Here is a 27,428-nt window from a genome sequence, read left to right on the forward strand (position 1 = left end):
TTATTGTTTAGTTCACTTTTGTTTATTATCTACTTCACTGTTTGGCAATGCCAATAAAGTCCTTGAATGTAATTGAATTGAAAGAGAGCGAGAGAGAAAGAGTGGGGGAGAGAGAGATGAGCTGTGTAGCTCATGTATACACTAAGGGCATTCTTTGGCGTTGGGACAAGAGGAGATTATGAGAAGGGGGCGTGCTAACGTTTTTTTCTGTGCACAAGAAGGGCCGTTTATTCATAACACTCCCAGACGCAGGTGTAGACCAGGCTACCTTTTCATATGCTCTGCACTCTTCTTCGATCAATACCTACACTTCGAGACCAAGGAGCTTCGGGAGGAATTACCAGCCGGAGAATGGTTTCGCAATGTTAATTGATATTTGGTGCGGTTATTTTGTTCTCTCTCATCCATACTTCCCGAGCGCAAATGACTTGACATGGATTGTGGTCGCAGTTAGGGACTTTATTTGTGAAAAATAGAGGAAGAATTTAACACGATGACTGACCAGGTAAGGTGACAAAAAAAAATCTGCTCTGACCTCACTGTTTTTATGTGCCAAACGTTTTCTTTGAGTTCAGTAGACTATAACAAATTGCATCTTTAAACTACATACCGGTGCGCTGTATGCTACATAACGTCTTTAGCAGAAAGACTACGGAGCTGGCTTGGGAGCTTCGCGATATGTGGAGTTCTAGTAGCACGTGCACGCTGACAAAGCTGTCACTATGTTTACGCGCACAACTCCCACTCTCAATCAGCGTTGTCTGTCATCTCCCGAAAGGTGCGGACACATCAATTTGTATTTGTTTCATAAGCAGGCTCATCTCTCTTCTATAATAAATTAGGATCATTATTATGATGTTTTTACAGTATAATTACTCGACATGTTGAATTCGAAACTAAAATGTGATCATCAGTGGGCGAAATAATAGCGGGTCTAATAGTTACACTATAGTGGCAACATCACCAACAGTAGCCTAGCAGCTAGAGCAATTTATGTTCTACAGTGGTAATACAATGAGCAAACAGAAGTATAGCAACAAAGCATTGCCTGTAGGCCTACAGTATTGTACTGTAGTATTTTGTTATTATCCAATGTTGTGTGTTACGGTTTGCCCTAGTTTCTCACCTGTCAGTCGATCCTTCTCGGTGTCTTTCTTTATTGCTCTCCTGCATCTCCTTGACAACAAAGACCTTGATTAATTCATTGCACCCTTTCAATTACTCTTATTGGTACTGTGCCTGAGTCCAGCAATACACTCTATCCTTGTGTGTCACTGAGTGGAGCTCAGCCACAGGCACACCTGCTCCTGGCTCTGTGCTGGCTGTTTGCTGGCTCCCAGGGTGAGTGCTCCAGCTATATGAATTGCTGTATTAATATTGATGGAGGTCATCTGACTGATCTGCTGCAGTACACACGCTGAATGATCCCAGCAACACAAACTCATGGCTTTGGTTGTTGTTGAAAACTGATGGCTTTGGTTGTTGTTCTGAGAACGCTGAAGTCTCTATACTGTGTGTGTGTGTGTTGTGCGTGTTTGCATATGCACACACACACAAAGGTTTAGGTAGGCCTATACGTAGGTATATGTGTTTACGTTTTGCGTGCATAGAGCCTATAGCTTACTGTAGACATGTTGAACTGCTTTTGTGTGTGACATGCAGGAGGAGGGCTCATGGACATTTATGTTCTGGACCTATTTTCTGCTAATGCATCCCAGAGTCCCATTGTAACAGTCTCGCTTCCATCCCTGTCCTCGCCCCAACCTGAGCTTGAACCAGGGACCCTCTGAACACATCAACAACCGCCCCCCACGAAGCATCATTACATTTCACTCCACGAAAGCCTTGGAGCTGATCTGATTGGCCAGAAGACCGATTAGTGTTTAAACGCAGCATTTGCTTCCATAGTAATAGGCCTACTGTGTCAGCTATTTGTGTCAAATGTAACTCTTCTTCTCCTGCATTAACATTCACTCAGTTCCATGCTCATAAGGGTCATGTCCTTTGGGGCTTGTACTCACTACCTATTTTTTGTCTCTCTCAGTACAGTATGTTTCTTACCACCGCTCCCCCTCTGAGAAGAGGAAGCACACCTCTACCAATCAAGCACCAGCTGAGGCGGGAGGAGGCCGTATCAGAGGACCGTGATTGGATACCAGGGATTGACAAACCATCCACACTGCCAATCAGTGACACTCTTTGCCAGGATGAATCATTTGGTCAGGCGGCGGAGGGCTATCATGGGAGTGCTATAAGGATCGTACTACTTGGGCAGAATGGGGTTGGAAAATCATCGCTGGCTCTGTCCCTGGCTGGACTGTCAGACAGATCTCTTTCGGTGGACTCTGAAACAGCCTGTGGTAAAGTTCTTCAATGTGTTTATATTTGTGTGTGTGCGTGCGTGTGTGGATTGTAGTGTGTGTGCAGTGTGCACGTGGTATCTACTTTATGTCAATCGCATTACATCATCCACCACAAAAGACCAACATCATTCTGATTCGTGAGGTTGAGAGTTACTTTTCCCATTTTCTGAGTGCACTCTAAAGGCAGAGAAATTACAAGATAAACCAAAAAAGCACTCTGTGTCACTAGGCTGTCTGAAAGGTCAGGGTGATAATAACAGCAGTCTTGGGCCAATCACTCAACCAATCAATGCTCCAGCAGAGTGATGGGCACACTGCTCTGTAAGAGGTGCTGCAAGAGACATGTCATGAAGAGTCAGACCACAAAGTATTCATTATGGTTCCTAGAATCCTGGAGAGTCAAGGTATTTGCAACATAGCTATTTCTGGAACCTTAATGCTCTATGTGGGCCACCGTACTGTAGGCTACCATAACCTTGTCCAATATCTGTGCTTCCAACTCCTCAGCCTATCATTGTGTAATACCAGACATGGGCCTCGGTTAACTTTTATTTATTTTATTTCACCTTTATTTAACCAGGTAGGCTAGTTGAGAACAAGTTCTCATTGACAACTGCGACCTGGCCAATAGGCTGAATGTTTTCTTGCATTTCCACCTCAAACCATTTGTGAGTGTGTGTTATCATGTGTTTGTGTATCACTTTAGTGTTGCATTGTTGTGTATGTTCATGTGTCATGTTTGGTTACAGGAGAAGGCTACGAGCGCACAGTGTCAGTTGACGATGAGGAGAGTTCAGTCATCATTTATGACAACTGGAAACAGGTATTTAAGGCATTCTCTACACCACAGGTGTCAAAACTCATTCCACGGAGGGACAAGTGTCTGCGGGTTTTCGTTCCTCGCTTGTACTTGATTGATCAACTAAGGTCACTAATTAGTTACAAACTCCCCTCACCTGGTTGTCTAGGCCTTAATTGGAGCCAAATTGAATGGAAATAACAAAAACCAGCAGACATTCAGCCCTTCATGGAATGAGTTTGACACCACTGCTCTACACTGTCATTCTACTACTGTCAATATATTCAACTAATTCTCTCTGTACTGTCTGTCTTGTCTTGGTCTCTCTCTTTCTCTCTGAATCTAATTCACTTTGCCTTTATGACACTGATTGCATTCCTGTTCATGCCGCTACATTTTGAATAGATAAGCCACCCGGAGACAGTGGCAGCCACAGATTTTATGCCTTTTAGCCTTTTTTAGCTCTTACTTAGATAACTTGAAATTGCTTTCACATTCATGTTTTTTGCTCAAATTTCTGTCTGAGTACAGATATGTGGTGGGTGGTAATGTAGATGATTTGCTTCATTGCATGTTTTGATAAATAGCCTGAATGTGTACGTCCTCTCTTTTCTGGCAGAATTTGGAAGGGATTTTGAATGGTCTTAGAATGCGATTGTTTTGTTCTATTCAAATATTTGAGTTGTAAAGAGGCTGGAGGAGCACAGCTGGTCTAAGGTGATTTTGTGTGTGTGTGTGGGGGGGGGGACACAGGTGTAAGTGTATGTAGCCACGCTGAGGCAGTGGCAGCCAATAATTTACTAGTCCTTTTTATTTCCCTTACTTAGACAACTTGAAATTGCTTTCAAAGCCCATTCAAAATCCCTTCCAAATTCTGCCAGAAGAGAGAGGACTAAACATTCAGGCTAATTATTTAAATATGTAATAAAGACATGAATCAGCATTACCACCCTGCAAATATCAGACAGAAAAATTGGAACATGAATGAGATTGTTTTGTCGTATTCAAATATCTGAGTTATAAAGAAGCTAGAGAAACACAGCTGTACTAAGGCTGATCTGTGTTTATACTGTGTGGGGGGGGGGGGGGGGGGGCACTGAGGATTTCATTATGATAAAGTACACTTGGTAATAGTCTAATATTAACCAGGTAATAGCCTTCTATGATGATGGTACACTCAATGCTGTAGTGTGTACACATGGACTTTATACCAGATCATATGGACTTTATACCAGATCACATGGACTTTATACCAGATCATATGGACTTTATACCAGATCACATGGACTTTATACCAGATCATATGGACTTTATACCAGATCACATGGACTTTATACCAGATCACATGGACTTTATACCAGATCACATGGACTTTATACCAGTCCAGGAGTACTCCCTAGTTTACTAAGTGTGAGTTATTTAAACCTACAGATGTAGGATCTTAATTTATCACCCTGATTCAGGACAACTTTCAAGAAATACAGGACATTTACAATGTGTAGTGTATTTGAGGTATAAAAAGGCCAGAAAAGGTTTTATAATTTCCACTATGAATTGTCAGACTTGATTTTCCCTTACGAAAAATGTGTCAACCCATACAGAAATGTCAATGAATTATAATCCACATAATAATTCCCATTTCCTGTTGCAGAATGATGTTCCTGCTGTAACAAACTGGTTTAAATTAAGATCCTGCGTCAAATAAAATACAATAGTGTTTGTGACATGCTTCATGACAAAAACGAGTGTAGACGGACAGTGAAATGCTTACTTTCGGGCCCTTCCCAACAATGCAGAGAGAAAACAGGAGAAATAATAGAGAAATAATAACGGGTGTAATAAATACATAATGAGTAACGGTAACTTGGCTGTGCACGGGGTACCAGTAATGAGCCGATGTTTAGGGGTATGAGGTAACTGAGGTAGATACAGCACAGTGCCTTCAGAAAGTATTCAGACCCCTTGACTTTTTCCACAATTTGTTACGTTACCACCTTATTCTAAAATTAATTAAATTCATGTTTTTCCTCATCCATCTACACACTACCCCATAATGACACATTTTTTCAAATGTACACTACCGTTCAAAATTTTGGGGTCACTTAGAAATGTCCTTGTTTTTGAAAGAAAAGCAATTTTTTTTGTCCATTAAAATAACATCAAATTAATCAGAAATACAGAGTAGACATTGTTAATGTTGTAAATTACAATTGTAGCTGGAAACGGCTATAGTAGAATATCTACTATAGCTCACAGAGGCCCATTATCATCAACCATCACTCCTGTTTTCCAATGGCACGTTGTGTTAGCTAATCCAAGTTTATTATTTTATCATTTTAATCCAAGTTTATTATTTTAGAAAGCTCTTTGCAATTATGTTAGCACAGCTGAAATCTGTTGTACTGATTAAAGAAGCAATAAAACTGGCCTTCTTTAGACTAGTTGAGTATCTGGAGCATCAGCATTTGTGGGTTCGATTACAGGCTCAAAATGTCCAGAAACAAATAACTTTCTTCTGAAACTCATCAGTCTATTCTTGTTCTGAGAAATGAAGGCTATTCCATGCGAGAAATTGCCAAGAAACTGAAGATCTCGTACAACGCTATGTACTACTCCCTTCACAGAACAGCGCAAACTGGCTCTAACCAGAATAGAAAGAGGAGTGGGAGGCCCCGGTGCACAACTGAACAAGAGGACAAGTACATTAGTGTCTAGTTTGAGAAACAGACGCCTCACAAGTCCTCAACTGGCAGCTTCATTAAATAGTACCCACAAAACACCAGTCTCAACATCAACAGTGAAGAGGCGACTCCGGGATGCTGGCCTTCTAGGCAGAGTTGGAGAAGAAAAAAAAGCCATATCTCAGACTGGCCAATAAAATGAAAAGATTAAGATGGACAAAAGAACACAGACACTGGACAGAGTAACTCTGCCTAGAAGGCCAGCATCCCGGAGTCGCCTCTTCACTCTTCACAAAACCCGAGCCATGAGGTCGAAGGAATTGTCCGTAGAGCTCCGAGACAGGATTATGTCGAGGCACAATTCTGGAGAAGGGTACCAAAAAATGTCTGCAACATTTAAAGTCCCCAAGAACAAAGTGGCCTCCATCATTCTTAAATGGAAGAAGTTTGGAAGCACCAAGACTCTTCCTAGAGCTGGCTGCCCGACCAAACTGAGAAATCAGGGGGAAAGGAGGTGATCAAGAACCTGATGGTCACTCTGACAGAGGTCCAGAGTTCCTCTGTGGAGATAGGAGAACCTTCCAGAAGGACAACCAACTCTGCAGCACTCCAACAATCAGGCCTTTATGGTAGAGTGGCCAGACGGAAGCCACTCCTCAGTAAAAGGCACATGACAGCCCACTTGGAGTTGCTAAAAGGCACCTAAAGGACTCAGACCATGAGAAACAAGATTATCTGGTCTGATGAAACCAAGATTGAACTCTGGCCTAAATGCCAAGCATCACGTCTGGAGGAAACCTGTCACCATCCCTACGGTGAAGCATGGTGGTGGCAGCATCATACTGTGGGGGTGTTTTTCAGTGGTAGGAACTGGGAGTCTATTCAGGATTGAGGGAAAGATGAACAGAGCAAAGTACAGAGAGATCCTTGATGAAAACTTGCTCAAGAGTGCTCAGGACCTCACCTTCCAACAGAACAACAACCCAAAGTCACAGTCAAGACAATGCAGGAGTTGTCTCTGAATGTCATTGAGAGGCCCAGCCAGAGCCTGGAATTGAACCCAATCGAACGTCTCTGGAGAGACTTGAAAATAGCTGTGCAGCGACACTCCCCATCCAACCTGATAGAACTTGAGAGGATCTGCAGAGAAGAATGGGAGAAACTCCCCAAAAACAGGTGTGCTAAGCAATTTGCAGAAATATCTAAAAACCTGTTTTTGCTTTGTCATTGTGGGGTATTGTATGTAGATTGATGATGGGGGAAAAACACAATATAATCCATTTTATAATAAGGCTGTAACATTCAAAAATGTGTTTTTTTACATCGGTAGCGTCGTTTCGCTCAGGGGAACTCCATTTTAAGGCATTTCTCTAAAAGGGAATAAACTTTCAAGCTTTCACCTCTTTTTATCTCTCTGGTCTTGCTTTTTTCAGTAAAGATGTCTCTTTCTCCTCCCTCCATCTTTTCCCTGATTTACCTCTTTTATACAAAAAATCTAATCAAATTGTATTTGTCACATGTTGTATTTGTCAAATACAACATGTGTAGACCTTAGAGTGAAATGCTTACCTACAAGCCCTTAACCAACAATGCCGTTTTCATCTTAAAATGAATCTCCTCTCTCTCTCCTTCTCTCTTGCCCCTCTCGTTCGTGTGCTCCCTTTCTTACTCAGAACGGACCCTTTTTTAGTGTAGTTAAATCTCTCTGAAAGTCAGTTACATGTGTTATTCTCTGCATGTTTATACAAGTGCAGGTGTTACGCCATGGCAACATGAGCAGGCCAGTGGGGTTTGGAGTGGCTCCAGCCCAGCAGCAGTAAGGAGAGAGAGCAGACTGGACCAGCTCCCACTCGCCCCAACACACACACACACACACACACAGTCATTCAAACACACTCACCAACACCCTTCTTTCACTGCTGATGCCACGTTGACCCTGATAGCAGCATCACTGCAATGAATTCTGGGTGTGTGTGCGTACTTGTATGCGTAGCATGCGTGCAGTGTGCACTGACCCCAGAGGATTTTGCCTAACTCTAGCTAGTCCCCTATTCCATCTGTGCTCCACCCTCCCCAGGTTACCATGGTGACCAGTGGACTGAACAAATCCCCAACATGGATTACATCATGTAGTTGTAGAAGCAGTGGGCTACAAAGCTTCTGGCTCCCAGAGTCGGTGGGAACCACTGGTTTTACTGTAGCTGCATGTGCCTCATCTTAACCCAACCAATCATCTGGAGTATTTTATAGGATAATAAAACATTTATAATAATTAGATTGATTTTAGAGTGGTTCCCAGCTGATTCACACCTGCTGCTAGTTGTACCTTCTTCCATGTCAAAGCACCTGAGTCCTACACTGAGTCCTACACTATCAGCAGCCATACAGCCACATCATCACAGAACATTTCACAGAGTACACTCACACACACACAAAGCGCTCAGAGAGTCTACACACCCACAGTGGCTCTCTGAGCTTCTCTTCAGCTAGCCCTGGGACTGGGAGTCTTGACGTCAGGCTTAAATAAGTCATCCAGCTTCCTAAAATAGCCGGCACATGCATGGCCGGGACCTGGATGTCCTCTACTGTACTATTTGCCATCTTCTGTGTAGATCACTCATGCAGACAATCAGCCACCATCTTTCAGGGCCAGTGGGATGTGTTTTGATGGTTGTGAGTTGGTTCTCTAGCACTTCCTCTCTCTATTAACAGGCTGACCACACCTGTCTGCACCACCAGGCTTTTTCAATGCTGGAGGTCTGAGCCAGCTGTGAGCGAATGGATCTAAGTGTAGAGCCATTCATTACTGCACCGGCAAGCCTATCGAAATACACTGTTTGTCTGCTGCACGTGTCTATAATTATTTGACAACTGTAAAGTGCAACATTTATGGTAGAAAACCTTGGAAGCACTCCGAGGCCAATCGAAGTAGGCCAGTACACGGTAGCAATCTTGAAAGGAGACAAGGATGTGTGTGATTTGGTGGTGTTCACTGCTTGACTTGGGCAGGAGCTCACGGGAGCTGAGTACCGGTACCTCATATTTTCTACTGCTGGAGCTCGTTTAGTTTAATTTTAGTTTAATTTATTTTCACCAAAGAAAACAAGTGATCGACAACAATGCGAATAAAATTTGTATAAAATTTGGATTTAGATCCGGGCTTTTCGCTGGCCATGGCAGAACACTGACATTCCTGTCCTGCAGGAAATCGCGCACAGAACGAGCAGTATGGCTGGTGGCATTGTTATGCTGGAGGGTCATGTCAGGATGGGTACCACATGAGGGAGGAGAATGTCTTCCCTGTAACGCACAGCGTTGTAATTGCTTGCAATGACAACAAGCTCAGTCCGATGATGCTGTGACACACCGCCCCAGACCATGACGGACCCTCCACCTCCATCCCGCTCCAGAGTACAGGCCTCGGTGTAACGCTCATTCATTCGACAATAAACGCGAATCCGACATTCACCCCTGGTGAGACAAAACCGCGACTCGTCAGTGAAGAGCACTTTTTGCCAGTCCTGTCTGGTCCAGCGACGGTGGGTTTGTGCCCATAGGCGACGTTGTTGCCGGTAATGTATGTGAGGACCAACAGGCCTACAAGCCCTCAGTCCAGCCTCTCTCAGCCTATTGCGGACAGTCTGAGCACTGATAGAGGGATTGTGCGTTCCTGGTGTAACTCGGGCAGTTGTTGTTGCCATCCTGTGCCTGTCCTGCAGGTGATGTTGTTCGGTGTGATGTGATGTTCGGATATACCGATCCTGTGCAGATGTTGTTACACGTGGTCTGCCACTGCGAGGATGATCATCTGCCCATCCTGTCTCCCTGTAGCGCTGTCTTAGGCATCTCACAGTACGGACATTGCAATTTATTGCCCTGGCCACATCTGCAGTCCTCATGCCTCCTTGCAGCATGCCTAAGGCACGTTCACGCAGATGATGTCTTTTGGTGTTTTTCCAGAGTCAGTAGTAAGGCCTCATTAGTGTCCTAAGTTTTCATAACTGTGACCTCAATTGCCTACCATCTGCAAGCTGTTAGTGTCTTAAAAAACCTCTTACAGCTACCCCCCTACTTTTTTCTATTTCCGCCTGAAGACATACCCAAATCTAACTGCCTGTAGCTCAGGCTCAGAACCAAGAATATGCATATTCTGGATTTCATTTGATAGAAAACACTGACGTTTGTGTAAATGTGAATTGATTGTAGGAGAATATTTCACAAAAGATCTGGTTTAGATAATACAATGAAAAAAACATGTTTTTTCATTTTTATTGTTGTATCATCGTCTTTAAAATGAACAAGCCAAAACAACTGTTCAGATAGGATGATGGGGACAATTTCAGTGAAAAACATAAGAGGGCAACAGTACTTGCGCAAAGTTTCAGAATGATAACTTCCAAAATGAGTGTGCTACATGACATTTATCCCACACAAGTAGCCCAAATGTACCCAAGTGGCCAAATTGGTGAAGTTATACATTTTGAATGGAATAACTATATACAAAATACCAAAATGGTATTCTAACACACCTCCCCAAAAAATGGAGAAAAAACATGAAAAATATATATACATTTACAAAATAACACTTTCAATATTTGGAAGACCCTCAGTCCTCTACACAATATTGTGCTGCTGATACCAGGTGCCATAGCAGTCTCTTTCTGCTGTAAAACAGAGGGTCACCAAGCATGTGGTGCAGGTGATGGGGAACTTCATTTTGCAAAGAACACAGCGACGCCTCCATGCTGTGCCCTTTTGGCCCTGAGGCATATCCATGCCTGCAGAAATACATTTGGGCAGATGAACACCAATTGTGACAGGAGCTGGGATGAACCAGCTTCAGTAGGGGATGGACACCTTGGCACTGGGGGCTCCCATTCGGAGTCAGTGTCACTGTGAAAGAAAATGTTCAGTTAGAATAGTTTCACATATGACCCCTGTATCAACAGGTATAATAAACATATATATATAGAGTACAGGGAACATAAGGTTGAATATATTATTATAGACCTGCTAGATCTACTGTCTTTATTATATTACAACAGACCAGCTGTATCTACTGTTTCCATTTCACTTTGGCCATTGTTGTGGGCCTGCCCTCCCCTCAACAGCCTCAAATAGGCTATTTCATGTGGGGGTGGGTTGGCAGACACACGCATCTCACATTTCATTACATTACATTTTTATATATTGCTACTAAAATTTTAAGAAATCACAAAAAAATATATATATATTTAACCAGGCAAGTCAGTAAGAACAAATTATTATTATGACTGCCTAGGAGCAGTGGGTTAACTGCCTGTTCAGGGGCAGAATGACAGATTTGTACCTTGTCTGCCGGGGGTTTGAACTTGCAACCTTCCGGCTCTAACCACTAGGCTACCCTAGGCTACCCTGTTGGTAATTTCAAACAACGGCATTAGCAAAACGATGTCCTCTCCGTTCAAAAAATAGTCCTCCATTTGGGAATCGCTAAATGAATCGTCCTCCAACAATCTCTGTCTCTGAAGATGCGCTTTACCACAACGTAACATGCGTTGCTCCTTCCGGTATGATACTTCAATGGCGAATGACCCTCTTTACGCCGGAGTTTACTACATGGGTTGGTCTTCCAACACATAACCATTACATATTGCCGTTTACCTCAGCTCATTGGCTATCTACCCAGCTAGATTTCAAGATGATCAGTGTTCATTGGGTTAAAATAGGGTCAATCAACGAAACAGCGGTCATATCATTGGTGCACAATGATGTCATTACTTGTTGTCTTCAAATCGGTTTCTTTCAGTCAATACGTTCCGCGAAATGACCCATCACGTTTGGTTCTGTTACAAACAAACCAGTTCATTGCAATGAAACCAAACATGACTAGAAAAGTCACGTTTAGTGTGTGTATTTACATTGAATGTGTCGTCGAAAATGGAATGAGACGGAATTCACGACACAAGCGGTTCACAAAATGTTTCTTGTTAGGCTATAAAAATGAATTTTATCAAACAAAAGACCATTCATTGTGTAACAATGAGCATTGGGATTGCAAACAGAGGAAGATCGTCAACGGTAAATGATTTATTTTATTGCAGTTTGTGATTTTGTTACGCCTGGGCTGGTTGAAATAGTTGTTTTTTATGGGGCTCTATCCTCAGATAATCGCATCGTATTATTTCGCAGTAAATCCTTTTTTAAATCTGACAACGCAGTTGGATTAGCAAGATTCTAGGCTTTCGATACATGTGAGACACTTGTATTTTCATGACTGTTTAATATGACTATTTATGTAGCGATCACCGTATGTTGTCGAATTTCATCCCGCTAACGGATTCGGTGCGCAGAGGTTAACGACTGTTCCACAGGTGCATGTAGTTAATAGTTGGGAAACAGTTTAAACCCTTTACAATGAAGATCTGTGAAGTTATTTGAATTTTTACGAATTATCTTTGAAAGACAGGGTTCTGAAAAAGGGACGTTTCTTTTTTTGCTGAGTTTATATGTAGAGCAGTATTGTGTGTGTGTCTGAATAGAGGGGTCAGTATCTACTGTTGTGTGTGTCTGTCTGTATAGAGCGGTCAGTATCTAGAACAAATAGATTTGAGTGGTTTTTAAAGAGTTCAGAGTTTAACATGGGACACAGTATTTAGTAGTTCATTCAGCTATTGCTGAAGAAGCAGCTACTCTTCCTGGGGTCCACATGAAACATTACATCATACAGAACACTAATGGACAAGAACAGAACTACACACATTTAAAATAAGAACAATGGACCACAGGAGGAGAATGCAGACTGTCTTGGAGAGACTAATATACAGCAAGATAATTTATTTTATTTTATTTTAGAATCTTTCATCAGAGAAGCTAAGCATACAAGTCAACTGTATGTCTAGAAATGCATTGGAAATCATTCAGATTTCTTTGTAAAATAATATATATATATATACTGTACTTTTAACTTCAAAACATATTTGACAATGTCTAATGTCATGTATATTCACCGTTTTCCTGTATTGCATTTACACATTATCCTGAATGAGATTCATGGTGAAAACATCAGGTTTCAGTTGTTTCTGTTTATGGCTTTTACTCAGGAGGCCCTGGTGCATCAATAATCTTGAGTGATTATATGGGGACATACGCTAAGTGACAAGTTACACACAAGTGAGCTTGTGAGAGTCCGGTATGTGTGCATTAGTGTGGGCATGTGAGAGTGTAGTACACGTATGCAAGCTGTAAATCATTTTGTGTGTGTGTGGAGGGCAGTATACCATGACAGATGGTCTGAGTGGAACAGAACAGAGAGGAGCTGACTGACTAGAAGACAAACACAGTGTTGAGTTATCAAGCATCCCACTGATGAAAAGCCCTTTTATTTTGTCACAGTTACCCTGGAGAGCTCTCTGTCATGACACTGCCCATCCTTCTCCGGCATGGCCGTGTTTCTCTTGGCTGCTTACAAAGATTAGTGGCTGTCTCTCCCTGCTCCACAAAGCCTGCTAGTCCCACTCTACTACCCCATCTCCTCCCTCCTCTCAACCTCCTCCCATCTCTCATCCCTCCCCTCTCCTCCCCCTGTACCAAGCCCAGACGGTGACAGGTGGCCAGGCTCACTTCTGCGCCGCTAACTCCCCTCCCTCCTCCAGAGGGAGATGGAGTGTGTTCCGGAGACCATGGATTCCCTGCTGCGGGGTACAATCCTCTTTGGCTTGTAGGAGCTGGGAATTTTTCAGGCGGAGGCTCTCCAGAGGGCTGAAATGTACCTTCAGATCCATGTGGATGTAGGGCACACAGACCGAAACAGAAACAGTCAGACACAGGCAGACAGGGCTGGCTATGGTTGGTTAAGAAAGGGGGCTGGCAGCTCTTCTCCTTCTGTGTGCCTGAGTGAGTGAATCAGAGAGGCCTGTCCTCCAGAGCCACAGTTTACTATACAGGCCAGGACTAGGGGGAGGGAGACATCATTTAAGCCCAGTGCTTCAGTGGGGAGTGGCCACCACTAAAAGGGTCAGAAGCTGAAGCAGGAAGTTCACAAGGGCACAATGTGTTGTGTTGGATTTAGGACAAAGCCCCTGTGAGTCCACTCAGCAGAGAACGTAAAGTAGGATTAAAATAAGCGTTATGCCAGGTGGTGAGGGATAAGAACTGGCACAATAGTACTGATTTAGAATGATTCAAATTCTGAATTTCAGAGCTGGGTAATCATCTTAAATCCTCCCTCTGATATAAGCGTTCATTATGTTACATGCATTAAAACAAGGTAGGTTATAGCCTGGGTGGTGTGGTGGTCAATATACATGTTTGAATCCAGCCCACTCTTTACCTTTCTTTCTCTCAGTCTCTACACTATCCAACAAAACATAAAACATTCTAAATGTATTTATATAAACATAATGTAGGTTTTTGAGAAGAGAACAAGTGTGTATCAGTATCATTAATGTGTGTGTGTGTGTGTGTGTGTGTGTGTGTGTGTGTGTGTGTGTGATGCAGGACCTGTCCACGCTGCAGTGTGAGGTGGTTGTCCTGGTGTTCTCGGTGACTGACAGGAGGAGTTTCCAGCGCACTGCACAGCTCCGCCTCATCCTCAGGGAGTCACTGCCCCACACTCCCATCATCCTCGTGGGCAACAAGAGTGACCTTGTCCGTTGTCGAGAGATCAGCACAGAGGGTAGGGAGGACATCCTCGCTATACTGTAACACACATACACATACACACCGTTATCACATGAGTGCCCAAGGCATATATTTTTAACGTGCCTCCTGTCAATCAATCTAAGGGTCTCTCCTTTCCACCTTGTGCCACCATTCTCATGTAATCACCTACAGTGCAGTGTACAGATATAATACAGTATTGCATGCAAATGTATAAAATACATACTTACAGTCGATATCATATAACCCCCACCACTTTTCCCAACCATTCTCATCTTAACACCAGCAATGTCTCAGTACAGTATGGTTGAGGTTGGCACAGGAGTGAAAATCCATTCCTGTCCCTTCTTATCCTGTCACTTTTTTTACCGTACTGTCTTGATCCTGCAACAGTTTTACAACGCAGGAACTTCCCTGTCCCGCCCAATAAAAATCACTCCTATTCCATCCCGTGCTCAATTTTACACGCAGAAATCAGCTCTGCAGATATCATCTCTGCATGTGAGTAGCCATAGCAACTGCTCCATTTTGGCTGCCACTTAGCGCTCACGAGACAGTTGCCTGCCCTGCACACACAGCCGATAACAACCACATTATGAGATTTTTACAATGAAGGTAGCCTCACTACTTAGTCAGAATAATTAAATTCCTCTCTTAAAGGCTTCATCATTCACTGACATACGTTGGCATCTGAGGTAAAGTAGTGAGTGCGCAGTAGCCATGGCTACAACTGCAGCGAAATGACAATACATTTTTTATAGGTTTTGATTATGTAAACTACACTACCGTTCAAACATTTTGGGTCACTTAGAAATATCCTTGTTTTTGAAAGAAAAGCAAATTTTTTGTCCATTCAAAATAACATCACTTTGATCAGAAATACAGTGTAGACATTGTAATGTTGTAAATGACTATTGTAGCTGGAAACGGCAGATTTTTAATGGACTATCTACATTGGCTCACAGAGGCCCATTATCAGCAACCATCACTCCTGTGTTCCAATGGCACGTTGTGTTAGCTAATCCAAGTTTATTATTTTAAAAGGCTAATTGATCATTAGAAAGCTCTTTGCAATTATGTTAGCACAGCTGAAATCTGTTGTACTGATTAAATAAGCAATAAAACTGGCCTTCTTTAGACTAGTTGAGTATCTGGAGCATCAGCATTTGTGGGTTCGATTACAGGCTCAAAATGTTCAGAAACAAAGAACTTTCTTCTGAAACTCATTAGTCTATTCTTGTTCTGAGAAATGAAGGATATTCCATGTGAGAAATTGCCAAGAAACTGAAGATCTCATACAACACGGTGTACTACTCCCTTCACAGAACAGCGCAAACTGGCCCTAACCAGAATAGAAATAGGAGTGGGAGGCCCCGGTGCAGAACTGAGCAAGACGACAAGTACATTAGTGTCTAGTTTGAGAAACAGACGCCTCACAAGTCCTCAACTGGCAGCTTCATTAAATAGTACCAGCAAAACAGCAGTCTCAACGTCAACAGTGAAGAGGTGACTCTGGGATGCTGGCCATCATCATGTTTAATCTATTCTGGGCCTCTATAATACGCCAATTATCTCTCATATCTGTATTTCACAGAAACTGTTTGGGAGAAAAAATGGAACTGTGTTGTTGTTCCCTCAAGAACCCATAAATATAATTTTGGCTTGGTGATGTTAAGCTCTATTCAATCCATATTATGGAAGTTCAGAGTAATTTAAAGGCAATGTTCCTGCGTTGGTGGAGACTACATTCACGGTAAATGCTGAATATGTTGGCTCAATCTTAAATGACCTTTAAATGTATATTGCACAATCTGTAACAGATACAGATTGAAAAGAGCCCTTACTGTGAAATGTCTTCCAGTGGGTTTACAATTTGTTGGAGAGTGGGTATCCCGCCTCTACCATCCGTTCTATTGGCCAAAATGCAATCACTCCGTTCGAGATTATCCTACCAACGGGACATTCAAAACTGTAATATCTTGTGTTTCACGAGTCGTAGCTGAACGACGACATGGATACTATAGAGCTGGCTGGGTTTTCCATGCATCGGAAGGACAGAACAGCTATGTCTGGTTAGAAGAGGGGTGGGGGTGTGTGTCTATTTGTCAATAACGGCTGGTGCGCAATGTCTATTATTAAAGAAGTCTGAAGGTATTGCTCGCCTTAGGAAGAGTACCTCATGGTAAGCTGTAGACCACTCTATCTACCAAGAGAGTTTTCATCTATATTATTCGTAGCCATCTATTTATCACCACAAACCGATGCTGGCACTAAGACTGCACTCAACGAGCTGTATAATGCCATAAGCAAACAAGAAAATGCTCATCCAGAAAAGCCGCTCCTAGTGGCCGGGGACTTTAATGCAGTAAAACTTACATACGTTTTACCTCATTTTTACCAGCATGTCACGTGCAACAGGAGGGGAAAAAACTCTAGACCAAATTTTTTCCACACACGGAGACGCATACAAAGCTCTCCCTCGCCCTCCATTTGGCAAATCTGACCATAATTCTATTTTCCTGATTCCTGCTTACAAGCAAAAACTAAAGCAGGAAGTAACAGTGACTCGCTCAATGCCCTCAGACAAACCATCAGTACAAGACTAAGATTTAATCCTACTACACTGGCTCTGATGCTCGTCGGATGTAGCAGGGCTTGCAAACTATTCCGGACTTCAAAGGGAAACCGAGCCTCGAGCTGCCCAGTGACACAAGCCTACGAGGCTGGTCATGATTCACATCGAGGCTGGTCATGACTCACATCAACACCATCATCCTGGAAACACTACACCTACTCCAATTTGCATACCGCCCCAAAAGATCCACAGATGACACACTCATTCGCACTCCACACTGCCCTTTCCCACCTGGAAAAAGGAATACCTATGTGAGAATGCTGTTCGTTGACTACAGCTCAGCGTTCAACACCATAGTACCGACAAATCTCATCACTAAGCTAAGGACCCTGGGACTACACACTTCCCTCTGCAACTAGATCCTGGACTTCCTGACTAGCTTCCCCCAGGTGGTAAGAATAAGCAACAACACATCTGCCACGCTGATCCTTAACACTGGGGTCCCTCAGAGGTGTGTGCTTAGTCCCCTCCTGTACTCCCTGTTCACCCACGACTACATGGCCAAGAACGACTCCAACACCATCATTAAGTTTACTGACAACACAACAGTGGTAGGCCTCATCACAGACAATGAGTCATTCTATAGGGAAGAGGTCAGAGACCTGGCAGTGTGGTGCGAGGACAACAATGTCTCCCTCAATGTGAGCAAGACGAAGGAGCTGATCGTGGACTACAAGAAAAGGAGGGTCGAACAGGCCCCCATTAACATCGATGGGGCTGTAATGGAGTGGGTTGAGAGTTTCAAGTTCCTTGGTGTCCACATCACCAACAAACTATCATGGTCCAAGCACACCAAGACAGTCGTGAACAAGGCACGGCAACACCATTTCCCCCACAGGAGACTGAAAAGATTTGTCATGGGTCCCTAGATCCTCAAAAAGATCTACAGCTGCACCATCGAGAGCATCCTTACCGGTTGCAACACCGCCTGGTATGGCAACTGTTATGGAAACTGTCTCTGTATACATTTCTGTGATTACAATGCAAAACCCATAGCAAAACTCAGTCACATAGCCTACAGTAAGCAACAGAAAACCCTTCTATTATTGTTGTATCAATGAAAGCAGTGACCTCTACGTACTTGTAGAGGTGTTTATGGACACGTAGCTCTCCCTCCCTCCTCATCCCCTGCTGGGGGAATTCAGCTGTATGCCTCCTGTCTTCTGTTGTTATTTGGAGTATCTCTCTAGCACAGAGGACTGGTGTCACTATCTTTATACTCATGCAAGCACACACACACGCACCCACACAAACTTACAAACACCAGCCGGCAATCACATGCACACACTCTCACACCTCTCTCTCCCCTCTCAGTGTGGGTGGGGGGTGGTGACACTGCCTGTGCCATGTGTGGAAGGCTGTGATAAGGAGTGTCAGAGAAGAGAGAAGAGAAATGACTGCGGTGTCTATGCTACAAGGTGCTGTTGCAGGGGTGTGTGAATAAAAGTGATTAAATCGGACCAGTTGTGAGTTGGTATTTGTGTACAGTGTGGGTGTGAGACCTTTTGTTTTGGGTGAAACATTTTTTGTTTCGTATAGGTTGTCCAGAAGATAATGGAAGTGTGTGTGTGTGTGTGTGTGTGTGTGTGACAGAGAGAACCACAGTAATGATGTGGTCATTGATGTGGAAATGCTACATCTGTCTTTTGTATCCATCGATCTACGGTATTCTGAGCCCTGACTCCCTGTCCGATATTTGAGCCTGAATAAGGAAGAAAACTTGCCTGGCTGGAGGACTATTTACCATTGACTGTATTGTTTGGTGCCTGTGGTTGAGATATGGGTTTAGGTCATAAAATGTATTTATGGTATTGATGTGGCACATTTATTTCTCTCTCCCTTCTCTTTCTCTTACTATGTATATACAGTGCCTTGCGAAAGTATTCGGCCCCCTTGAACTCTGCGACCTTTTGCCACATTTCAGGATTCAAACATAAAGATATAAAACTGTATTTTTTTGTGAAGAATCAACAACAAGTGGGACACAATCATGAAGTGGAACGACATTTATTGGATATTTCAAACTTTTTTAACAAATCAAAAACTGAAAAATTGGGCGTGCTAAATTATTCAGCCCCCTTAAGTTAATACTTTGTAGCGCCACCTTTTGCTGCGATTACAGCTGTAAGTCGCTTGGGGTATGTCTCTATCAGTTTTGCACATCTAGAGACTGAATTTTTTTCCCATTCCTCCTTGCAAAACAGCTCGAGCTCAGTGAGGTTGGATGGAGAGCATTTGTGAACAGCAGTTTTCAGTTCTTTCCACAGATTCTCGATTGGATTCAGGTCTGGACTTTGACTTGGCCATTCTAACACCTGGATATGTTTATTTTTGAACCATTCCATTGTAGATTTTTCCCAAACCATGATGCTGCCACCACCATGTTTGACAGTGGGGATGGTGTGTTCTGGGTGATGAGCTGTCTTGCTTTTACGCCAAACATAACGTTTTGCATTGTTGCCAAAAAGTTCAATTTTGGTTTCATCTGACCAGAGCACCTTCTTCCACATGTTTGGTGTGTCTCCCAGGTGGCTTGTGGCAAACTTTAAACAACACTTTTTATGGATATCTTTAAGAAATGGCTTTCTTCTTGCCACTCTTCCATAAAGGCCAGATTTGTGCAATATACGACTGATTGTTGTCCTATGGACAGTCTCCCACCTCAGCTGTAGATCTCTGCAGTTCATCCAGAGTGATCATGGGCCTCTTGGCCTTTAAACTTCTTCACAACAGTATCTCGGACCTGCCTGGTGTGTTCCTTGTTCTTCATGATGCTCTCTGCGCTTTTAACGGACCTCTGAGACTATCACAGTGCAGGTGCATTTATACGGAGACTTGATTACACACAGGTGGATTGAATTTATCATCATTAGTCATTTAGGTCAAGATTGGATCATTCAGAGATCCTCACTGAACTTCTGGAGAGAGTTTGCTGCACTGAAAGTAAAGGGGCTGAATAATTTTGCACGCCCAATTTTTCAGTTTTTGATTTGTTAAAAAAGTTTGAAATATCCAATAAATGTCGTTCCACTTCATGATTGTGTTCCACTTGTTGTTGATTCTTCACAAAAAAAAAGGCGGTTTTATATCTTTATGTTTGAAGCCTGAAATGTGGCAAAAGGTCGCAAAGTTCAAGGGGGCCGAATACTTTCGCAAGGCACTGTATTAACAGTTAATTCGGAAAGTATTCAGACCCCTTGACTTTTTGCACAGTTTGTTACGTTACAGCCTTATTCTAAAATCGATTAAATAGTTTTTTCCCCTCATCAATCTCCACACAATACCCCATAATGTCAAAGCAAAAATAGGTTTTTAGACATTTTTGCAAATGTATAGAAACCAATAAACGGAAATATCACATTTACATAAGTATTCAGTACTTTGTTGAATCACCTTCGGCAGTGATTACAGCCTCGATTCTTCTTGGGTATGACACTACAAGCTTGGCACATCTGTATTTGGGGAGTTTCTCCCATTCTTCTCTGCAGATCTTCTCAAACTCTGTCAGGTTGGATGGGGAGCATCACTGCACAGCTATTTTCAGATCTTTCCAGAGATGTTCGATCGGGTTCAAGTCCCAACTCTGGCTGGGCCACTAAAGGACATTCAGAGACTTGTTCTGAAGCCACTCCTGCGTTGTCTTGGCTGTGTGCTTAGAGTCATTGTCCTGTTGTAAGGTGAACCTTCACCCCAGTCTGAGGTCCTGAGTGCTCTGGAGCAGGTTTTCATCAAGGATTTCTCTGTACTTTGCTCCGTTCATTATTCCCTCAATCCTGACTAGTCTCCCAATCCCTGCCGCAGAAAAACATCCCCTCAACATGATGCTGCCACCACCATGTTTCACTGTAAGGATGGTGCCAGGTTTCCTCCAGACGCAATCCTTGGCATTCAGGCCAAAGAGTTCAATCAATCAAATGTATTTGTAAAGCCCTTTTTACATCAGTAGATGTCAAAGGTCGATACAGAAACTCAGCCTAAAACTCCAAACAGCAAGCAATGCAGATGTAGAAGCACGGTGGTTAGGAAAAACTTCATAGAAAGGCAGGACCCTAGCAAGAAACCTAGAGAGGAACCAGGCTCTGAGGGGTGGCCAGTCTTCTTCTGGCAGTGCCGGGTGGAGATTATAAGAGTACATGGTCATTTAAGGCCAGATTGTTCTTCAAGATGTTCAAACGTTCATAGATGACCAGCAGGGTCAAATAATAATCCCAGTGGTTGTAGAGGGTGCAGCAGGTCAGTACCTCAGGAGTGAATGTCAGTTGGCTTTCCATAGCCAAGCATTCAGAGGTCGAGACAGCATGTGAGGTAGAGAGAGAGATTCGAAAACAGCAGGTCCGTGACAAGGTAGAATGTCCGGTGAACAGGTCAGGGTTCCCTAGCCACAGACAGAACAGTTGAAACTGGAGCAGCAGCATGACCAGGTGGACTGTGGAGTTATCAGGCTAGGTAGTCCTGAAGCATGATCCAAGTGCTCCGGTCCTCCGGGAGGGAGAGAGGGAGAATTAGAGGGAGCATACTTAAATTCACAGGACACCAGATAAGACAGGAGAATTTCACCAGATATAACAGACTGACTCTAGCCCCCCGGAACATAGACTATTGCAGCATACAGTGGGGAGAACAAGTATTTGATAACCTGCAAAATCGGCAGTGTTTCCTACTTACAAAGCATGTAGAGGTCTGTCATTTTTATCATAGGTACACTTCAACTGTGAGAGACGGAATCTAAAACAAAAATCCAGAAGATCACATTGTATGATTTTTAAGTAATTAATGTGCATTTTATTGCATGACATAAGTATTTGATCACCTACCAACCAGTAAGAATTCTGGCTCTCACAGACCTGTTTAGTTTTTTTAAAGAAGCCCTCCTGTTCTCCACTCATTACCTGTATTAACTGCACCTGTCCACACACTCAATCAAACAGACTCCAACCTCTCCACAATGGCCAAGACCAGAGAGCTGTGTTAGGACATCAGGGATAAAATTGTAGACCTGCACAAGGCTGGGATGGGCTACATGACAATAGGCAAGCAGCTTGGTGAGAAGGCAACAACTGTTGGAGAAATTATTAGAAAATGGAAGAAGTTCAAGATGACGGTCAATCACCCTCGGTCTGGGGCTCCATGCAAGATCTCACCTCATGGGGCATCAATGATCATGAGGAAGGTGAGGGATCAGCCCAGAACTACACGGCAGGACCTGGTCAATGACCTGAAGAGAGTTGGGACCACAGTCTCAAAGAAAACCATTAGTAACACACTACGCCGTCATGGATTAAAATCCTGCAGCGCTCGTAAGGTCTCCCTGCTCAAGCCAGCACATGTCCAGGCCCGTCTGAAGTTTGCCAATGACCATCTGGATGATCCAGAGGAGGAATGGGAGAAGGTCATGTGGTCTGATGAGACAAAAATAGAGCTTTTTGGTCTAAACTCCACTCGCAGTGTTTGGAGGAAGAAAAAGGATGAGTACAACTCCAAGAACACCATCCCAACCATGAAGCATGGAGGTGGAAACATTCTTTGGGGATGCTTTTCTGCAAAGGGGACAGGACGACTGCACCGTATTGAGGGGAGGATGGGGCCATGTATCGCGAGATCTTGGCCAACAACCTCCTTCCCACAGTAAGAGCATTGAAGATGGGTCATAGCTGGGTCTTCCAGCATGACAATGACCGGAAACACACAGCCAGGGCAACTAAGGAGTGGCTCCGTAAGAAGCATCTCAAGGTCCTGGAGTGGCCTGAACCCAATAGAAAATCTTTGGAGGGAGCTGAAAGTCCGTATTGCCCAGCGACAGCCCCGAAACCTGAAGGATCTGGAGAAAGTCTTTATGGAGGAGTGGGCCAAAATCCCTGCTGCAGTGTGTGTAAACCTAGTCAAGAACTACAGGAAACATATGATCTCTGTAATTGCAAACAAAGGTTTCTGTACCAAATATTAAGTTCTGATTTTCTGATGTACTTATGTCATGCAATAAAATGCAAATTAATTACTTAAAAATCATACAATGTGATTTTCTGGATTTTTGTTTTAGATTCCGTCTCTCACAGTTGAAGTGTACCTATGATAAAAATTACAGACCTCTACATGCTTTGTAAGTAGGGAAACCTGCAAAATCGGCAGTGTATCAAATACTTGTTCTCCCCACTGTAGATACTTGATACTGAGACACGTGGGTCCGGGGACACTGTGTCCCTGTCCGACGATACCCCGGGACAGGGCCAACCAGGCAGGATATAACCCCACCCACTTTTCCAAAGCACAGCCCCCTCACCACTAGAGGGATATCAACAGATCACCAACTTACATCCCTGAGACAAGGCTGAGTATAGCCCACGAAGATCTCCCCCACAGCACAAGCCCGAGGGGGCGCAAAACCGGACAGGAAGATCATGTCTGTGACTCAACGTACTCAAGTGACGCACCCCTCCTAGGGAGCGCATGGAAGAATCCCAGTGGAAAGCCCTTGTTGTCTCTGCCGGCCAGGCAGTGACAGCAAGGGCAGTTCGTCGCTCCAGTGCCTTGCCGTTCACCTTCGCACCTCTAGGCCAGACTACACTCAATCATAGGACCTACTGAAGAGATGAGTCTTCAGTAAAGACTTAAAGGTCAAGACTGAGTCTGCATCTCTCACATGGATAATCAGATAATTCCATAAAAATTGAGGTCTATAGGAGAAAGCCCTGCCTCCAGCAGTTTGCTTAGAAATTCTAGGGACAATAAGGAGGCCTACATCTTGTGACGGTAGCATACGTTTAGGCATGTACGGCAGGACCAAATCGGAAATATAGGTAGCAAGGCCCATGTAATGATTTGTAGGTTAGCAGTAAGACCTTTAATTAATATGGCTAGGCCTCCCACCAGCGGGACAACTTCCAGGGGAAAAAAATATGGATAGTAAACATTTAGTAAACATTTAGGTACATACAGTCTTATATCGGTTAAAAACGTAGATTCTTGTTAATCTAACTGCACTGTCCGATTTACAGTAGGCTTTACAGCGAAAGCATGCCATGCGATTGTTTGAGGACGGAGCCCTACATCAAAATATTTTTCCACCGGCACAGGTTTCATAAATTCACAAATAGCAATTAAATATTAACTTGAATATCTTGAAAATCTTCCTCTGATTTGTCATCCTAAGGGTCCCAGCTACAACATGTAGTGTCGTTTTGTTAGATAAAATCCTTTATATCCCAAAAAGTCTGTTTAGTTTGATGCCATCGATTTGAGTAATCCACCAGTTCAACATGCAGAGAAAGGAATCCAAAATGCTAATGCTAAACTTTGTTAAAACAAGTCAAAATATGTTTCTATGCAATCCTCAGATACCCTAAAATGTAACTAAACTATAATATTTAATACGGAAAGAAGTATGTTTAATAGGAAAAATGATATTAGCAGGTGCGTCTCCTCCTCGTCACGGCGCATACATGAGTTTCCAAGTCTGTATCCCTGTGGTAAAACTCATAATTCTTCCTCGTTTTGGAAGAAACAAGCCTGAAACCTTGAACAAAGACTACTGACACCCAGTGGAAGCCATAGGAATTGCATACTGGGAGCTAGATTTCATCTTTTACCTATACATTCTATTGGAAGAGCATGGGCTCTCAAAAAATAAAATATGTTGGGTTTTCTTTGTATTTTCTCCTACCATATCTATTGTGTTAAAATCTCCTACATTATTTTAACATTTCTACAAACTTAAAGTGTCTTCTTTCCAATAGTACCAATTATATGCATATCCTGGCTTCAGGGCCTGAGCAACAGGCAGTTTTCTTTGGGCAAGTCAGTAAGTCGGAAATTGATAAATATGATAAAAAATGTGGGTTCTAGTCAGGACTCTAGCAGCCATGTTTAGCACTAACAGAAGTTTATTTAGTGCTTTATCTGGGTAGCCAGAGAGTAGAGCATTGCAGTAGTCTAATCTAGAAGTGACAAAAGCTTTTCTGCCAAATTTTTTGACAAAATGTTTCCGATTTTTGCAATGTTACGAATATGGAAAACACTGTCCTTGAGATATTCTTGATATGTTCATCAAAAGAGAGATCAGTGTCCAGAGTAACGCCGAGGTCCTTCAGTTTTATTTGAGACGACTGTACAACTATCAAGTGGCACAGCAGTCTAAGGCAGTGCATTTCAGTGCTTGAGGTGTCACTACAGATACCCTGGTTTGAATCCAGGCTGTATCACAACTGGCCGTAGGGCGGTACACATTTGGTCCAGAAATGTCCGGGTTTGGCTGGTGTAGGTCGTCATTGTAAATAAGAATTTGTTATTAAATGACTTGCCTATTTAAATAAAGGTTAAAAAAATCTAAATAATTGTCAGATCCAACAGCAGATCTCTTTGTTTCTTGGGACCTAGAACTAGCATCTCTGTTTTGTCCGAGTTTTAAAGTAAAACATTTGCCGACATCCACTTCCTTATGTCTGGAACACAGGCTTCCAGGGTAGGCAATTTTGGGGCTTCGAATTGTACAGCCAAGTGTTGTCCGCATAGCAGTGAAAGTTGACATTGCGTATACGAGCGACATCACGAAGAGATAGAATATATATATATATAGTGGAAACAATAGTGGTCCTAAAACGGAACCTTGAGAGAACTTACAATTGATTTGTCAGAGGACAAACCATCCACAGAGACTGATATCTTTCTGACAGATAAGATCTAAACCAGGCAAGAACTTGTCCTTGTAGACCAATTAGGGTTTCTAATCTCTCCAAAAGAATGTGGTGATCGATGGTGTCAAAAGCAACACTAAGGTCTAGGAGCAAGAGGACAGATGCAGAGCCTTGGTTTGACACCATTAAAAGGTCATTTACCACCTTCACAAGTGCAGTCTCAGTGCTATGATGGGGTCTAAAACCAGACTGAAGCATTTCATATACATTATTTGTCTCCAGGAAGGCAGTGAGTTGCTGTGAAACAGCTTTTTCAACAACAACAAAAATTGAGGAATGGGAGATTCAATATAGTCCGATAGTTTTTTACATTTTCCTGGTCAAGGTTTGGCTTTTACAAGAGAGGCTTTATGACTGGTACACATCCAGTGAATAGGGAATCATTTATTATGTTCAACATAGGAGGGCCAAGCACAGGAAGTAGCTTTTTCAGTAGTTTAGTTGGAATAGGGTCCAGTATGCAGCTTGACGGTTTAGAGGCCATGACTATTTCCATGAATTTGACAAGAGATACAGGATTTTTTTTTTATTGAGTGTCTCCATTGATCCTAGGTCCTGGCAGTTCTGCGCAAACTCAGGACTACTGAGCTTTGGAGAAATACAAAGATTCAAATTGGAGTCTGTAATTTGCTTTCTAATAATCATGATCTTTTCATCAAAGAAGTTCATGAATTTATCACTGCTGAAATTAAAGCAATCCTCTCTTGTTTAATGCTGCTTTTTAGTTAACTTTGCGACAGTATCTTATTCTCCTCAATTAGGTTGGAAAAATAGGATGATCAAGCAGCAGTGAGGGCTCTTCGATACTGCACGGTACCGTCTTTCCAAGCTAGTCGGAAGACTTCTAGTTTGGTGGAGCACCATTTCCGTTCCAATTTATTGGAAGCTTGTTTTAAGGCTCGGGTATTTTCTGTATACCATGGAGCAAATTTCTTGTGACAAGTGTTTCTTGTTTTTAGGGGTACGACTGCATCTAGGGTATTACGCAAGGTTAAGTTCCTCAGTTAGGTTAACCCATTTTTGTACTCCAACGTCCATGGGTAAGTGGAGGGAGTCTGGAAGAGCATCTAGGAATCTTTGGGTTGTTCGAGAATTTATAGCACGTCATTTGATGATCCTTGGTTGGGGTCTGAGCAGATTATTTGTTGTGATTGCAAACGTAATCAAATGGTGGTCCGATAGTCCAGGATTATGAGAAAAAACATTAAGATCCACAATATGTATTCCACGGGATAAAACTAGATCCAGGGTATGACTGTGGCAATGAGTAGGTCCGGAGTCAATAATGGCTCCGAAAGCCATGTGAATATTATCTGCCATGAATACAAGGTCCGGTATGAATTAAGGGAACTCGGTGAAGAACGCTGTATACTGCCCACGAGGCCTGTAAACAGTAGCTATAAAAATGACTGAGTAGGCTGTAAATTGGGTTGTAAATTGAAATTGCTGTCATAAATGTTAGCAACACCTCTGCCTTTGCGGGCTGTGCGGGTTATATGGTCACTAGTGTAACCAAGAGGAGAGTCCTCATTTAACACAATAAATTCATCAGGTTTGAGCCATGTTTCAGTCAGGCCAATCACATCAAGATTATGATCAGTGATTAGTTCATCGACTATGACT

At 42.9% G+C, this 27,428-nt stretch overlaps 1 protein-coding gene across 1 annotated transcript in view; it reads left to right on the top strand.

The window, feature by feature from the left end:
* Positions 1-231: 231 nt before the first annotated feature.
* The window catches only part of LOC109880006 (GTP-binding protein REM 2), a 32,521-nt gene continuing 5,324 nt past the window's right edge, over positions 232-27,428 (top strand). The window contains exons 1-4 of the mRNA XM_020472227.2: positions 232-505; positions 2,045-2,360; positions 3,113-3,186; positions 14,322-14,499. Of these exons, the coding sequence (XP_020327816.1) occupies positions 494-505; positions 2,045-2,360; positions 3,113-3,186; positions 14,322-14,499 (580 nt within the window). The 5' untranslated portion in view covers positions 232-493. The remainder of the gene's footprint in view (positions 506-2,044; positions 2,361-3,112; positions 3,187-14,321; positions 14,500-27,428) is intronic.

The sequence above is a fragment of the Oncorhynchus kisutch genome, linkage group LG30, assembly GCF_002021735.2.
Source record: "Oncorhynchus kisutch isolate 150728-3 linkage group LG30, Okis_V2, whole genome shotgun sequence".
Lineage (NCBI taxonomy): Eukaryota > Metazoa > Chordata > Actinopteri > Salmoniformes > Salmonidae > Oncorhynchus > Oncorhynchus kisutch.